A 14,739-nucleotide genomic window follows, 5' to 3' on the forward strand; every position below is an offset into this window, starting at 1 on the left:
ACCACTGTGCTCAAACCAGAACTAAACAAGGACTACTATGAACACAATCATCAGAAGCTACAGTGAATGTATAAAAACCTGTTTCACCGAATCTACAGAGTGAACGGGCCAGCGTCTGTTTGTGCATTTGATTGAGATGTATTAGTCTGCATTACCGTTGCAGCCTGGCAGCTACAGCAGTGCGTCATAGCGGAAGACACTATGATTCAATTCAGGGCAATGGGGAGTGGTGACGCACATTCTGTCATTACCTGCTCAGGGTGGTCCCTCTGGTGAACTACGATGTGTAACGTGAAGGATAACACAGGTGGTCCACATGGTGTGACCGCCTCAGAAATTATAACTGTTTTGTCCATACAGTCTATGGGTTTGTCACATCTGTGGAAGACTAGTGTGGGGCTGCAGTGGTGGCTCAATACCACACCTGTAGAAAACTGTCATGTCATTGCTTTTACAAATACTATGTACAGACATGACTGCAAGCTTACAGCTCTTGTTAAAGAGATCAAACTAAATTACAGTGGTTACTAAAGAGTGGACAAACACTTCACATCCGTAACCAAGGCGGGGAAAAAAAAGTGTTTCCGGTAACCCGACCGACCTGAATTTCAAAATAAAGAAAACTTGACGTTAAACATTTTATTGCATTGCAATTGTTTTTCTTTAATGCAAAATTTTTTTGCACCGAACCACCAAAGCAAGTTCCTATGTTTGTGAATTTTGTTCATTGACAATGGCAATAAACCTTTTCTGATTCCGAAATGTGACATCACAGCAAATTTTCTGAATAGTGTATAGAGAGATATCTGCACCTGGCACAGCTGCTCACTGGTCTTGGGCAGCAGAGGTGAGAGAGGAAAGAGATAAGAAGGAAAGGAGAGGGAGAGGAGAGAGAGAGTGGGGAGACAGCCTAATGGGATGCACAAGTGTGGTGCAGAAAGAGGAGGTTTAGTGAATGCCAATCGCCAATATCTGCCCTTCTCTCACAAAAATACACTTTAAAAGAAGGCTTATTTGCAAGTAAAAGGGCATCTGAAACAAATCCTACACACCAATCCATACTGATATAATGGCACATAAAAAGCTAATCTGACATGCTTCTTTGCAGATTCATTCACACTGTACAGTCAAACACAGGAAAACCACATACACTTTAACAAAACTTTAACAGTGTAAAATATGATGATCTTAATTTCAAACAGTGGTTTCTGCAGTATAAGATCATACTTTTGTGGCTCGCCTCCTACCCCATCAGATCATCTTTACTCTGACCCACTCAAGTCCTTAGAACACCTTTTATTCCCTCAGCCGCACTTGTACAATGAAAGAGTAATTGTATGCCTCTCGCGTTTAATCAGATGAAGTAGTCAGTTGTAGTCACTGGCTTTCTGTATAATTTGTGTTGAAGTAGTGAATAGCAGGCACACGGCGGCTCCCCTGAAGCGTTACCGTGAGTCAGCGCAGTGTGTGGTCACCGCCGCCCACACCAGTGTCAAGGAGACGGCCATTCACAGAAAACCTTTACGCATCACCCGCACATTAAGACTGGAGTTAGGGGATCACTATACTACGTTTGCAAGTCTAACAATCAGTAGTAAATATAATAAAAACAGTTATTGAACAAGCTATCTTTTCTCCTAGTACCCTGGATTTAAAACATTACTGGCTCCACATAATAGTTTAAGGTAAAATTATGATGGATTTATTAAAATAGATTTTTTTTAAATAAAAATAGGAATTATTATTTGCTGAACACTGAAGTTGAATAATACAGCCTTTTTTGATAGTAAGTGCAATAATGGCTAGGATTTCAGAAACATATCTATTTACACATTTTCTGACAAGCATTGCGAAGATAATTAGATTTGCAATTACTGATAATGTTAAAACAAAAGGAGTCTGTTCACAGTAAACATTTCAAAACCAGTCCAGGAGTGTTAACATAGCATTTGAGAGTAGACTTGAGACATATGAACTGCAAAGCTATTACTATTTCTAGCGGTTTTAACTATAGGGTGAATAGTTTTGAGACACTTTTCATAATAGCTTCAGAAAGTGGTGCTATTGTTGATCAAGACATAAGATGAATAAGGTTTATATTTGTGGATCATAAGTTGGTTTCTTTCAAAAACATAAAATCTCCCATAGTTACATAGCCCCATCACCAAATGTGAATAGAGCATGAGCAGCTTGTAAAAGGCTCATCAGTTAATTTACTGCCTACACATTAAATCATGTAATGCAATTTAAAAGCAATAACTAAACAGAATAAACAAATGGCAGAGAAAGACGTGACACAAAGTGCGTCTGACTATCCAAGAACATAGAATGCCCCAATGTAACACCACAGTCCCAGTGACACACACAGGCACAGCAGCTGTGCTCTGTTTATCGGACCAGTACCATCGATCTCTCCTGCCTGGTTGCCCGGGTAACCTGTTAGTATTCAAAGCACGGAGCACAAGCTTACAGAGGACGTTGTGCAAGCCGAGCAGTGGTGATTCCCATTGGCTCAGACGAGGCAGCCGCACCACCAGGCCTCCTCCCCGGCATCCTCCGACATGATCTGCATTCAAACGAGTCACACACCAATCCCATACAAGCCCCATTTCAAATTCTGATCAAATCGTCCCCATATCCCCTCCCGCTCTGTCATACTCTTTCATTCACCAAGCCGCTCCCACAATTTTTTCTTGGTTGCTGTGGTTCATTGAGGTTTGCGCATTTTCCATTCACATTTTGTAGCTCTGGAGCTCATTCATAAACAAGACCACTTCTTATGGAAGCAAAAAAAAAGAACTGAAGAAAGGGCTCCCCGAGAATAGAAAAAATGCCAAGTGGTGCAGTGAAAAAGACACTGTATAAAATGGTAAAGAAGTAAAGAATTAAGGTGTTGATTCTGGGTTTGCCTCTGCGGATACATTCTTTATTTTCCCCTTCACTCCGTCTTTCATTCATACCAGTCCAGACTCCATTCATACGCTCGCTCCTCGCCTGTCGCAATCTGACGCAACCTGAGGAAGTGTGAAAATACAACTTTGGAAAAAACTTTACCGATCATTCAACCTTCACAACAAAACCATCATAAGTAGTTTTATTTATGTGTAACTGCTCTTACTCTTGACTAAATTACTTAAGTACAACTTGAGTTTCTTTCGGTTGGATGTCCAAACGTCTCAATTTTCAAATCGTCTACTACCTAATAATACATTACATTTTCCTACCAATATAGCAGAGCAATATGCATAGGACTTATCTTTTACTATGATATAAATAATAATGTATTCCTTCAACACCTTGAAACATTCTCTAAAAACAAGTCCAGTGACAGATGAAGACAGACTGATACAAGTCAATCTGATTGCGACACGCCCCATCCAGTCAGTCACGGGAAAGAAGTAGAACAATCAATAAGAGGATGGGCAAGTGTCCGAGCACGGTGACAGATTCATATTATTCCTCAGCACTCTTTCAAGGTCTCTGTGGTGCAAAATAAAAGTCAAGCATGTTCCTGTCTTGGTGGTCTGAAATGGACTGTCAAATGAGGGGTGCAAATAGGAGCTAGTGCAAGAAGAGACAACAGACGAGAAAGAGCTACGTGAGGAAAATAGTGAATATTACAACGAGTATGGACCCTTGAAAGTTGCTGAAGCAAATCACCCAATTCAAATCATTTACCAAGACCACCTATGTGCTGTTAGAGGCTGATTCCCCGTAATGTGATCGTTTGTACTTTTGTAGGAGCACCTTATTCAATTGTATTCAGTAATAACAGCTCATAAAAGACCATTTATTGCGGAGCTGTGCAATTACTGACATCTTCGACCGCTTGTATCCGCGATCTTGTTCTTATGGTCATTGCCCAAAGCTCATGACCATAGGTGAGGGTAAGAACGTGACTAGTTTTGTCTTTCGACTCAGCTCCTTCTTCACCACAACAGTCTGCTCTGCCTGTCAATCTCACGCTCCATCCTTCCCTCACTCATGAAAAAGACCCAGAGATACTTGAACTCCTCCACTTGAGGCAAGGACTCCCCACCCGCCCTCTCCAGGCGGGTGGGGAGTCCTTTTTCCGGTCGAGAACCATGGCCTCGGATTTTAAGGTGCTGATTCTCATCCCAGCCGCTTCAACATTGTCTGCAAACAGCAGAGATGAGATCATGTGGTCCCGGACACCCTCCGACCCTTGACTGCGCCTAGAAATTCTGTCCATAAAAACTATGAACAGAACCGGTGACAAAGGGCAGCCCTGGCGGAGTCCAACATGCACTGGGAACAGGTCTGACTTACTGCCTGCCATGCGAACACAGCTCCTGCTCCGGTCATACAGGGACTGGACAGCCCTGAGCAAAGGGCCCCGGACTCCCGGAGCACCCCCCAAAGGACACGCCGAGAGACACGATAGAAAGCCTTCTCCAGATTCACAAACACATGTGGACTGGTTGGGAAAACTCCCATGAACCCTTGAGCACCTGATAGAGAGTATAAAGCTGGTCCAGTGTTCCACGGCCAGGACGAAAACCACACTGCTCCTCCTGAATCATATCTTAAAATACACGTAATAGTTTATAGTAATAAACAAATAACAAATAAGGTGTTTCTGCTTAAAAAAAGTATGTCCCCAAAACAGCAACATTTCATTTCACCAGTCCAAACTGTTCTGTTTGTATATAAAGAATATATAAAGGACTAATTAACTTGTCACCTGACTATTGTAGACTTAAAATAAGAAACTTTTGTAAAACTTTATGTTGAGTAGGACCAGTAATGCCTGGTGTTTTGGGCGGTAACTCTGCATTTTGTATTTAGTCATTTTGCAGCATGAGCTCCGTGTACCGTTCACTTTAGCCTCTATCTTCACCCCGTCATAGGCGCTCATCGCAGACTTTCTTTTCCATAGATGTATTGACTTTTTCAAAGCACAACAAAGGAGAGAGTGGTATATTTTAAACTTACGAGTGCGACTGGGAAGCAGATTGTTGTGCAAAACCCGGAGGCTAAAGAGTCCAATCAACCAAAACAATAAATGAAACAAATAAAATTCATGATTAGAGCTTTATTAATTTCCCAGCCCTAAGGATACATTTGACTATTTACCCTGATAAATGGCACTGGTTCAGATTTTGTACTGTCTTTCTTCAGTAGGTCAAAATATTTTTTTTAAACAATTAAATCAAAATGAGATTGATAAATATTAGTTAAAAAAACAAAAACTGAATATTCAGTTTTTGTCATTGGGTATTGTGCATTTAAGTTTTTAATTTTATTTGGAGTATTGTTTATTAGCTAAAAGTCTAGTTAGTAGAAGGCTCATTATGAAAGGGTTAACATGAGAGACAGTACTTGGTGAACTCTAGTGAGATGCATAACTCCCTCAGCTCACAGATCTGTTGTAAACATCTCATTTGTGGATCAGGCTAAATATAGTTGCTCAGGCTGTGGGCACAAAGGTAGAAAACAAGATCCTGAATACTGGGAGGGGCATACACGCAGAGACACGCACAGACACACACAGACACACACGCACGCAAGCACACACACACACACACACACACACACACACACACGCACACGCACAGACACACACACGCAAGTACACGCAAGCACACACGCGCACACACACACACACACACAGACACACACGCACGCAAGCACACACGCACACGCACAGACGCATACACGCACACACACACATTGGCCAACTGATATAGAATATGGAAATAAAGTAGTCTGACCTCACAAGCCAAGCAAGCACAGCCCAGGGCAACATAACAGTGACATCAGCGTCTGTGGGAGGTGATCAAAGTCAGTGCAGATGTGGGCTCATTACATCATTGACAGGCGCCTGAAGCAGACCATAAAAGAAGAAGAGACCACACAACCAGCCCGGCCAGTGCGAGCGGAGTTATGTCAAACATTAACACCATGGAATCTAATATACTCCTTCGAACAAGTTTAATTTGGAAAGAGAAATGTACCGCTTCCTGTTGTATAAACATGATTTTAAAACAGATATACCGGTACATTTATTTGATTTAATATAGTCTTATGGAAGTAACTTTGGTGCCACTGTTGTGGGTGTCTGAGTGGGCAGAGCGCAACCCAATCCTCCACACAATCCTCCAAAGATATATGCCCCTGGGTCTCTCTCTCTCTCCCAGACACTGTTGCTTTATTATATAATACCAATAAAGATGTCTTGGAAAACAAAAATAACACGAAAGAGTTTTTATGATGTATACTGGCAGCACGGTGGCGGTTGCGCTCTCGTCTCACGTCTAGATTCGACTAATGGTCATAGTCGTTCTGGATGGCGTTTGCATTTTCTCCCTGTGTTTGCTCCAGTTTCCTCTGAGTACTTCAGTTTCCCCTCCCACTAAAACCTGTACCATAGGCTCCTCTGCTCTGGGGCAAGGGCTCCCCTGAAAGTGAGATTCTGAATCTCAATGGAACTTTCCTGGTTAAATAAAGGTCAATAAAAATACAAATAGATATCATAATAAACCATGTATATATTAAGTTTAATAGCATGTGGCTTTTCTATGACACAGTATTGTTCAACAAAAGAGGTGCCCAAATGGCACAGAATATCCACTGTTCTGAAGTTAGAATGATTTATCTGCCGATTGAAAACACCTGAAGTACAGATTAGAGAAATATTTAAGTTGAGATGATACATAGTAAATAGTAGATTGCAAGATGAAATCTAAAAACAATGAGATGAGAGAAAAAAAGAGGCCTAACAAAATGCAGTGAATCCAGAGGACAACATAAAACAGGATCAGTAGCCCCACTCTGCAGCCTCCACTGAGTCCTTCTCTGTGCGCTCCACACATTATCTAAATGGAAATTACCCCTATCTCAGACAGTGGAGTGGCCCAATCTTGATTAGTTAGTTACCATGCCTTTATCTACTCATCAAACAGAGCTCCACAGTACCTCCAATCTCTCTCCTGCATGCTTCTATATCTTCTCTTGTCTTCTTTCTCTCTCCTCTTTGCTGTACTGACAGTAATTTATTGTGTCACTTCATACTGTGTGTGGATTTACACTCGACAAGTGGAGTTAGGCAGGGGAATGTGCATTTGTCCAAGCGTGACAGTATTTAAGTGCAAGCTCTTCATGTCTATGGAACATGTGAGCGCTGCTGCATCTTCACGGCAAGCTTCCCTATATAGCTCCTGGTTTGTGCATGTGTGTAGTTGAAGAAGGCCACAACACGTGCTGCTGACAGAAATGTGCATTTCAACAATTTAACAAGGCGACTGAGACGCCCTGTGAGATGAGAGCCCAGAGGCGCTCAAATGCCTGTCCTCTGGCTCTAAATGAGAGTGCGGGTAAGAGATGTGGACTGGTAATGTCTGCTGCAGTGCTGTGAAGGAGATGAGCAAACATATTTTATCCATCAGGCATTCGAGCTTACAGATGCCTGTTGTAGATGTGCCTGTGACGCACATTGAATAACCATAACATAGTACGTGTGTCTGTGATTCACAGCTTTTACACTAAGTTCATTTACATTTGTGAGACCACTGCATTGACAAAGGAATCATTTCAATATTATATAATGTCATAAAAATGAAAAAGACTTTATCTTGAAGAATTAGGACCTGACAATAACACAATAGTATAATAACACAAGAAAAGGTATGACAAGCCCCCTTTTCCTCCCAGACTTTCACACACAGTCACAGCAGAAATCACCCAGTGACACAAATTTAACAAACACATAAACATATACATGCACAACCTCAAGAGGCTGATGATAGTGAAGCACAGAAGTGTTTAATAAATGTCATTTAACAGCAGTTTTATGGCTCAAAAATGTGTTTATGAATCATTTTAAATCCGTTCTGAAAACTTGGGAAATGAATTAAAATATGTGAGTATAAACAGTGAGAGTATGGAAATCATGTACTGCAGGTAGCGCTGTGTGTCGGGAACTAGACTAGTTCTGTATATTTCCTGTGGAGCAGTGTCATCTAGTGGACAGATATTCAGCCAAACCTTTTCATAAAGAATGCTACATAACAACTTGTATGTGGATGGAGAAAGAGATGAAGACATTTGATTAAACTCTCACACCGAAGATATTATGGTTGATCTTTTTGAAAAACTGGAAATTTTTTCATTTAAGTATATTCGGACAGTTCGAGTAAGTTTTATTTAACACTATGGGGAAAGGTGCACACATACTTATACAGGTAAGTTATAGATGTATAATGCAAAGCAAATCTTCTTACAGTATAACAACGTGATAAGAATTATTTGGAACAAGATCTGATCTCTCCATTCACACCTATTCACACAACTTTTCACACATTTTTTACGATTACTGAGACTGTGACAAAACAATGGTGAAATCTTTGATTTTCCTTCATTCTCGTGGTCTAACACATACTATTCCTCAAGTTTATGACCAGATTTACAAACTGTAACTCTCTAAACTAAATAAAGTTAAAGGTGACAAAAACAGCCGGATAAAACAAAGTTATTTGCATTTATGTCTATTTTTTGGCAATATATATTGAAGAAAAAATACATAAATTTGCTTCTAAAATTGTCACCATTATTATTATTTGGTTCTTACTAGGATGCAACAATTAATTGAGAAGATCAAGTAATCCGATTACAAAAAAGCTTCATTAATTTATTGCCTCGATGATTAGTTCTAAATGGCATATTTGAAACAAGTGGGACTTGGGAATTTTTGCAACTAATAGGGTTTTTCAGAGATGCACAGGTAAAATGTATTGAATAAAAGATCCATAATAGGTTTTATTGAGCTCTGTCATTTTGAAAATACACTGACAATGTGAAAGGAGAGGATGATGGACAATGCTGCATGTGAGATAATGTTGGGGAGGGTGAATGCAAGGGATGAAGTGGTAACATTTTTGTTTGAATGTGTTCACATTTAAAAGTGTTATAGTTACATAACTGTTTTTGTATGTTTTGTTCTGTTTATGTTTAAAATGTTTAAAAACATAATAAATATTTAAATCATTAAATTAAATATGAGAGGGTTAATTTGCAGTTATAAACAATCAATGCCCGGCCCCTCGTCTGAAGCATCAAGTGTCTAACCGGATCACTTTTAATAGGCCGTAAGTGACAGGCATGATCATTGAAGAGACCATCACATTGACAAGCAACAGACACTTCCCAAATCCCAAGAGACATTGCAGAGGCCCAGTGATGGACAAACAAACTCTCAACAACAATCTCCCTCCAACAACAACATAAAGATGAATACAATGAAAACAATTTAAGCGAGGTGGATCATAAAATATTTTAAAAACATGCAATTGAAGGCCAAATCTTACCAAGTACAAGAATGGACTCCTCTTTTTTTATGTGCTTTCCCATCAGATGCTGGAATTTGGAGAAGCCGCCCAACCAGTCGTAGCACTGCTCTGTCGTGTAGCGCTCATCCCAGTAGTCGACATCTTTGTATCTCAAGTTCTCGTCTGGTAAGTGGTCCATAATCTATTTAAAAGTACAATCCACAAATCACTACACTATTCAGTAACACATTGGCATAGATCAAATATAAAACATGTGTAAGTACAAGTACAAAAGCAAAATAAGATATTTAGGTAAAGGAATCACACACAAAAATGATACGTGGAAAAAAACATTTTAACTGTTTTAAAATGTACGTCAAGAATAAATGTAGGCTTTTTCACACAAAAACTGAGAAGAGTCAAATGTGATCTTCCATGATTGATACTTTTTCATCAGCAAAAGCCCCTGAATCAATTTCTTAATTCCTCTAGTCTTTTTGTTTATTTCTTTCTCCAATCAGTGTCGATCAGATCCATGCAGAACATTGTTTTTTCCGGTTTAACCCTAATGGTCAAGACGAGGCTGCTGGGCTTTTTCTATGCCATCATTGGACACTTAAACTCTAGTCGATCATCCAGACGAGGCGCCAACCTGTAGTCGAATAGAAGGTGGAAAGTGAATCCGACGTCCAGGTTTTGCAAATGTCTGGTGGAGTCTACGAGATTTAAACTCTTTAAACACACATTTGGACCGAGGGTGGCTAATGTTTCATCTGATTTTAAGATGTACTGTTATTTACGGCTTCATTTTATGAACTCTAAAGGCTACATTTCAGGCTCGTTGCCATTCATTGCCGTAGTTATGGCGTCCTCTTCGAGTCTTTTATTTTGATTTTCCTTTTTCTTAACCGGATGCACTGTACTGTCCCACCGGAAGTCTACGCTACTGGCTTCCTTGCTCACAGACATGGACCTTTTTCTCATATTCCGTAGATATTAGGATTATTTCTGATGTTTATGCTCTATGCTATATATACAGTCAATGTGTTGGACACTTAACATCAAAATAAATAAAACATGACTCCTGACTTATAATTTTCTATGAACCCTATGAACATTTTCTAAGAATGTTTTCATCATTCAACTTATCACCTTAATTATTATCGGCTAATAGAATGTATCGGGAATAATTTACCTGAATTCAATGAGACACGTGCCACACTTGTGCTAGCTACAGGCTATTCCTTCAAACCATGGATCTGTCATATTATAAAACCACCATGAAGCTGTTAAAGCTGCTGAAAGGCACAAAAACCTGAGAAAAATAAACTTTGTCGCTGCAATGGGTTGATTAGGAGATGGTGAGACCAGCGTAGAGCACGTGGTGGGTTGGTAGATCATTTCAAAAAGTAAAATACATTTTCACGGAGAACCCTACTTACTAACTCTCCGGTAAGTAGCGTTTCCGAAAATGTTGCTTATCGTCCACGTGTTCTTTGGATTTTCTTTTCTTCTTGTCTTAGTTGGGTCTTGTCCATAAAACGCACGTATACATTGGAATGATTAGATAGATATCACAATGTAATTCAAGTCTGGACATTGAACACTAAACTTAAACAGCATTGAGTGGAAGCAGATTCACTGAGCACGGTGCGTCTCTACATCTGTCCAGCAGAGGGCAGTGTTGCAATGTTTTCCCAGTACAGCAGGTTAGCACAGGAGATCGATCAGTTACATTAAGCTACTGAAGTTGTCAACATGTTTTATATTATAGGCCGTCTTCTCGTTTTCAGACTTGAGTAACAGGTTAAATATTGTACTGGTAAAAGTGTGTTAGGCCACTCCCACAATTTGTGACAAAAGCTTGACTACAGTATATGAAATGAATTAAATGTGTTCTTACATAAAGAGTGTATTTATGCAAGTGTATGTGTATGTATATGTATATTTATATACAGATAAAACCATACGTGCACATATTGACTTACAGTGAGGAAAGTAAGTATTTGAACATTCTGCGATTTTGCAAGTTCCCACTTAAAATGTATGGAAGGGTGTGAAATTGTCATTTTAGGTGCATTGCCACAGTGAGAGACATAATCTAACACTAAAACAATCCAGAAATTACATTGTATTAATTTTAAAATAGTTTCTTTGCATGTATGCTGCAAATAAGTATTTGGTACAGAAGCCTTTGTTTACGATTATAGCGGCCGAATGTTTCCTATTGTTCTTGACCAGGTTTACACAAACTGTAACAGGGATTTTGGCCCACTCCTCCACACAGATCTTCTCTAGATCTGTCAGATTTCAGGGCTGTTGTTGAGCAACACAGAGTTTCAGCTCCCTCCAAAGAAGAGACCGGTCTGGAGACTGGCTAGGTCACCCCAGAACCTTGATATTTCTCTTACAGTGTACACTGGCTGTGTGCTTCAGGTCATTGTCATGTTGGAAGACCCAGCCACGCCCCATCTTCAATGCTCTGACCGAGGGAAGGAGGTTGTTGCCTAAAATCTTGCATGGTCATCCTGTCCCCAAGCTGCTTCATCAAGCTGCTGGCCAATTGCCCTGTAGCCCTCTCCCACATTGTGGAGGTCTACAGTTTTGTCTCTGGTGTCTTTTGACCGCTCTTTGGCCTTGCCCTTGGTAGTAGTTGGAGTTTGACTGATTTGGGGCGTCGGCAGGTGTCTTTATGCAGCTAACAAGCTAAAACAGGTGCTACTGATTTAGATCAATAAGTGGAGAAGAGTGTCGGTGTAATCCCTCATTCGTCCAGGCGTGTTCCATAGTAGAAAAAGCTTCAGTTGTAGTCATCTGGACTCAGTTTGAAAAAATAGACGTTTCGACTCTCATCCAAGAGTCATTGTCAATAACAGAATTTAGGTCGAGAACTCCGATATTAATACTGTTCTGTGGTAAGACCCGCCCATTGGGAGGAGCCTTCCTGAAGTAGAAAGAGTTGTTTGTTTCAACAGAAACTCCCCCTTGTATCTACCGAGCTAGCCTATTCAGAATCTTAATGGGCTATTAGAATCCTCTTTGTCTTTGTGAGACCCTGGCTCAACCACCCTGAGTACCTGATTAGCATCTGAATGTCCTTTACCTTTCCAGGGGTTCAGAATCCCATTATAAATAACAGGAAGATGAAACCTAAGCCCTCCATTTCTGTTTAAAGAAGGTCTTTCTTTTTTAACAAAAATAGCTTCCTTGACTCCTCTTTCAAACCATCTTTTCTCCCTGCTTAAAACCTTCACCTCACCGTCTTCAAACGAGTGATTAGAGGCTTCAAGATGGAGATGCACGGCACTCTGAGGTCCTGAACTTGTATTTCTTCTGTGCTGATAAAGCCTCTTGTGTAGAGGCTGTTTTGTCTCACCTATGTAACGTTCTTTACAGCTTTCTTCACTGCATTGGATCGAATAAACTACATTGCTCTGTTTTTGAGTCGGCAACTTGTCCTTAGGATGAACCAGTTTTTGTCTTAAAGTGTTTCCTGGTTTAAAATAAACAGGGACTTCGTGTTGTCTAAAAATTCTCTGCAGTTTTTTCCGACAGGCCAGACACATAAGGGATAGAAACACCCTTCCTTCTCTGTTCAGTTTCCCTTTTGTCCTGCTTCTTGGTTCTCTTCACTCTGTTGAGGGCCCAAGCGGGGTAACCACAGGCTGAGAGGGCATTTCGGACATGTTTTTCCTCTTTCTTCTTGCCCTCTGAACAGAGAAGGAAGGGTGTTTCTATCCCTTATGTGTCTGGCCTGTCGGAAAAACTGCAGAGAATTTTTAGACAACACGAAGTCCCTGTTTATTTTAAACCAGGAAACACTTTAAGACAAAAACAGGTTCACCCAAAGGACAAGTTGCCGACTCAAAAACAGAGCAATGTAGTTTATTCGATCCAATGCAGTGAAGAAAGTTGTAAAGAACGTTACATAGGTGAGACGAAACAGCCTCTACACAAGAGGCTTTATCAGCACAGAAGAAATACAAGTTCAGGACCTCAGAGTGCCGTGCATCTCCATCTTGAAGCCTCTAATCACTCATTTGAAGACGGTGAGGTGAAGGTTTTAAGCAGGGAGAAAAGATGGTTTGAAAGAGGAGTCAAGGAAGCTATTTTTGTTAAAAAAGAAAGACCTTCTTTAAACAGAAATGGAGGGCTAAGGTTTAATCTTCCTGTTATTTATAATGGGATACTGAACCCCTGGAAAGGTAGAGGACCAGGACCAGGACATTCAGATGCTAATCAGGTACTCAGGGTGGTTGAGCCAGGGTCTCACAAAGACAAAGAGGTTTCTAATAGCCCATTAAGATTCTGAATAGGCTAGCTCGGTAGATACAAGGGGGAGTTTCTGTTGAAACAAACAACTCTTTCTACTTCAGGAAGGCTCCTCCCAATGGGCGGGTCTTACCACAGAACAGTATTAATATCGGAGTTCTCGACCTAAATTCTGTTATTGACAATGACTCTTGGATGAGAGTCGAAACGTCTATTTTTTCAAACTGAGTCCAGATGACTACAACTGAAGCTTTTTCTAAGTGGAGAAGAGGTTATTCTCAATCTGCGAATCAAGACCGGGAACTCATTGATCCTGCCCACTTGGCAGGACCTCCTGATAAAAGGTGTTATTGGTTTCACCAGAAACTAACCCTCTTTGTTTAACATCAAACTAGCCTCTTTGTTTCCTATCAGCCCTTTAATGGGCTATCAGCCTCCTATTGTATCCTGGCTTACTCTCTCTCCTCCTTGAGTAACTGATTAGCATCTGAATTCCCTGGGCGTCTACTCCTGCAGGGATTTAAAATTCCATTATAAATGACCGGAAGGTTGAATCTGAAGGGCGGTTTTCCTTTTTTAACAAAGATTGCCTCTTTAACTCCTCTTTCAAACTATTTTGTATCCCTGCTTAGAATCTTCACCTCACTGTCTTCAATAGAGTGGTTTGTGGCTTTAAGATGAAGATGCACTGCTCTCTGTGGTCCTGAACTTGCATGTCTTCTGTGCTGATAAAGCCTCTTGTGAAGTGGCTGTTTAGTCTCTCCTATGTACCACTCTTGGATAGAATAAACTACGTTGCTGTTTTTGTATCGGCATCTTGTCCTTAGGGTAAACCAGTTTTTGTCTTAAAGTGTTACCTGGTTTAAGATAAATAGGGATTTTGTGTTGTCTAAAAATTCTTTGCAATTTTTCCGACAGTCCCGAGTCATAAGGGATAGAAACATCCTTCCTTCTCTGTTTCCCTTTTGTCCCTTTTTCATTCCAAGTTCAGATGACTACAACTATATAGCAATAACTGGATTTCTGGATTATCATTTTTTGAATATTCTGTCTCTCACAGTGTTAATGGACCTGCGATGGATATTTCAAACCCCCCCATAATTTCTAAGTGGCAAAATCACAGGTTGTTCAAATTCTCATTTTCCTCACTGTACATACATAAATATACACTTTATTTAAG

General features: G+C 40.3%; 1 protein-coding gene across 1 annotated transcript in view; it reads right to left on the reverse strand.

Moving 5' to 3' along the window:
* Positions 1–10,869, reverse strand: part of ece2a (endothelin converting enzyme 2a) — a 64,656-nt gene extending 53,787 nt beyond the window's left edge. Inside the window, exons 1-2 of the mRNA XM_072441416.1 lie at positions 10,730–10,869; positions 9,327–9,489 (exon numbers count right to left, since the gene is read on the reverse strand). Coding sequence (XP_072297517.1) covers positions 9,327–9,486 — 160 coding nt within the window. The 5' untranslated portion in view covers positions 9,487–9,489; positions 10,730–10,869. The remainder of the gene's footprint in view (positions 1–9,326; positions 9,490–10,729) is intronic.
* Between the last annotated feature and the right edge of the window lie 3,870 nt (positions 10,870–14,739).

This window comes from Eucyclogobius newberryi, unplaced genomic scaffold (assembly GCF_026437365.1).
Source record: "Eucyclogobius newberryi isolate DKJ021-1_F unplaced genomic scaffold, fEucNew1.0.hap1 SCAF_12, whole genome shotgun sequence".
NCBI classification, from domain to species: domain Eukaryota; kingdom Metazoa; phylum Chordata; class Actinopteri; order Gobiiformes; family Gobiidae; genus Eucyclogobius; species Eucyclogobius newberryi.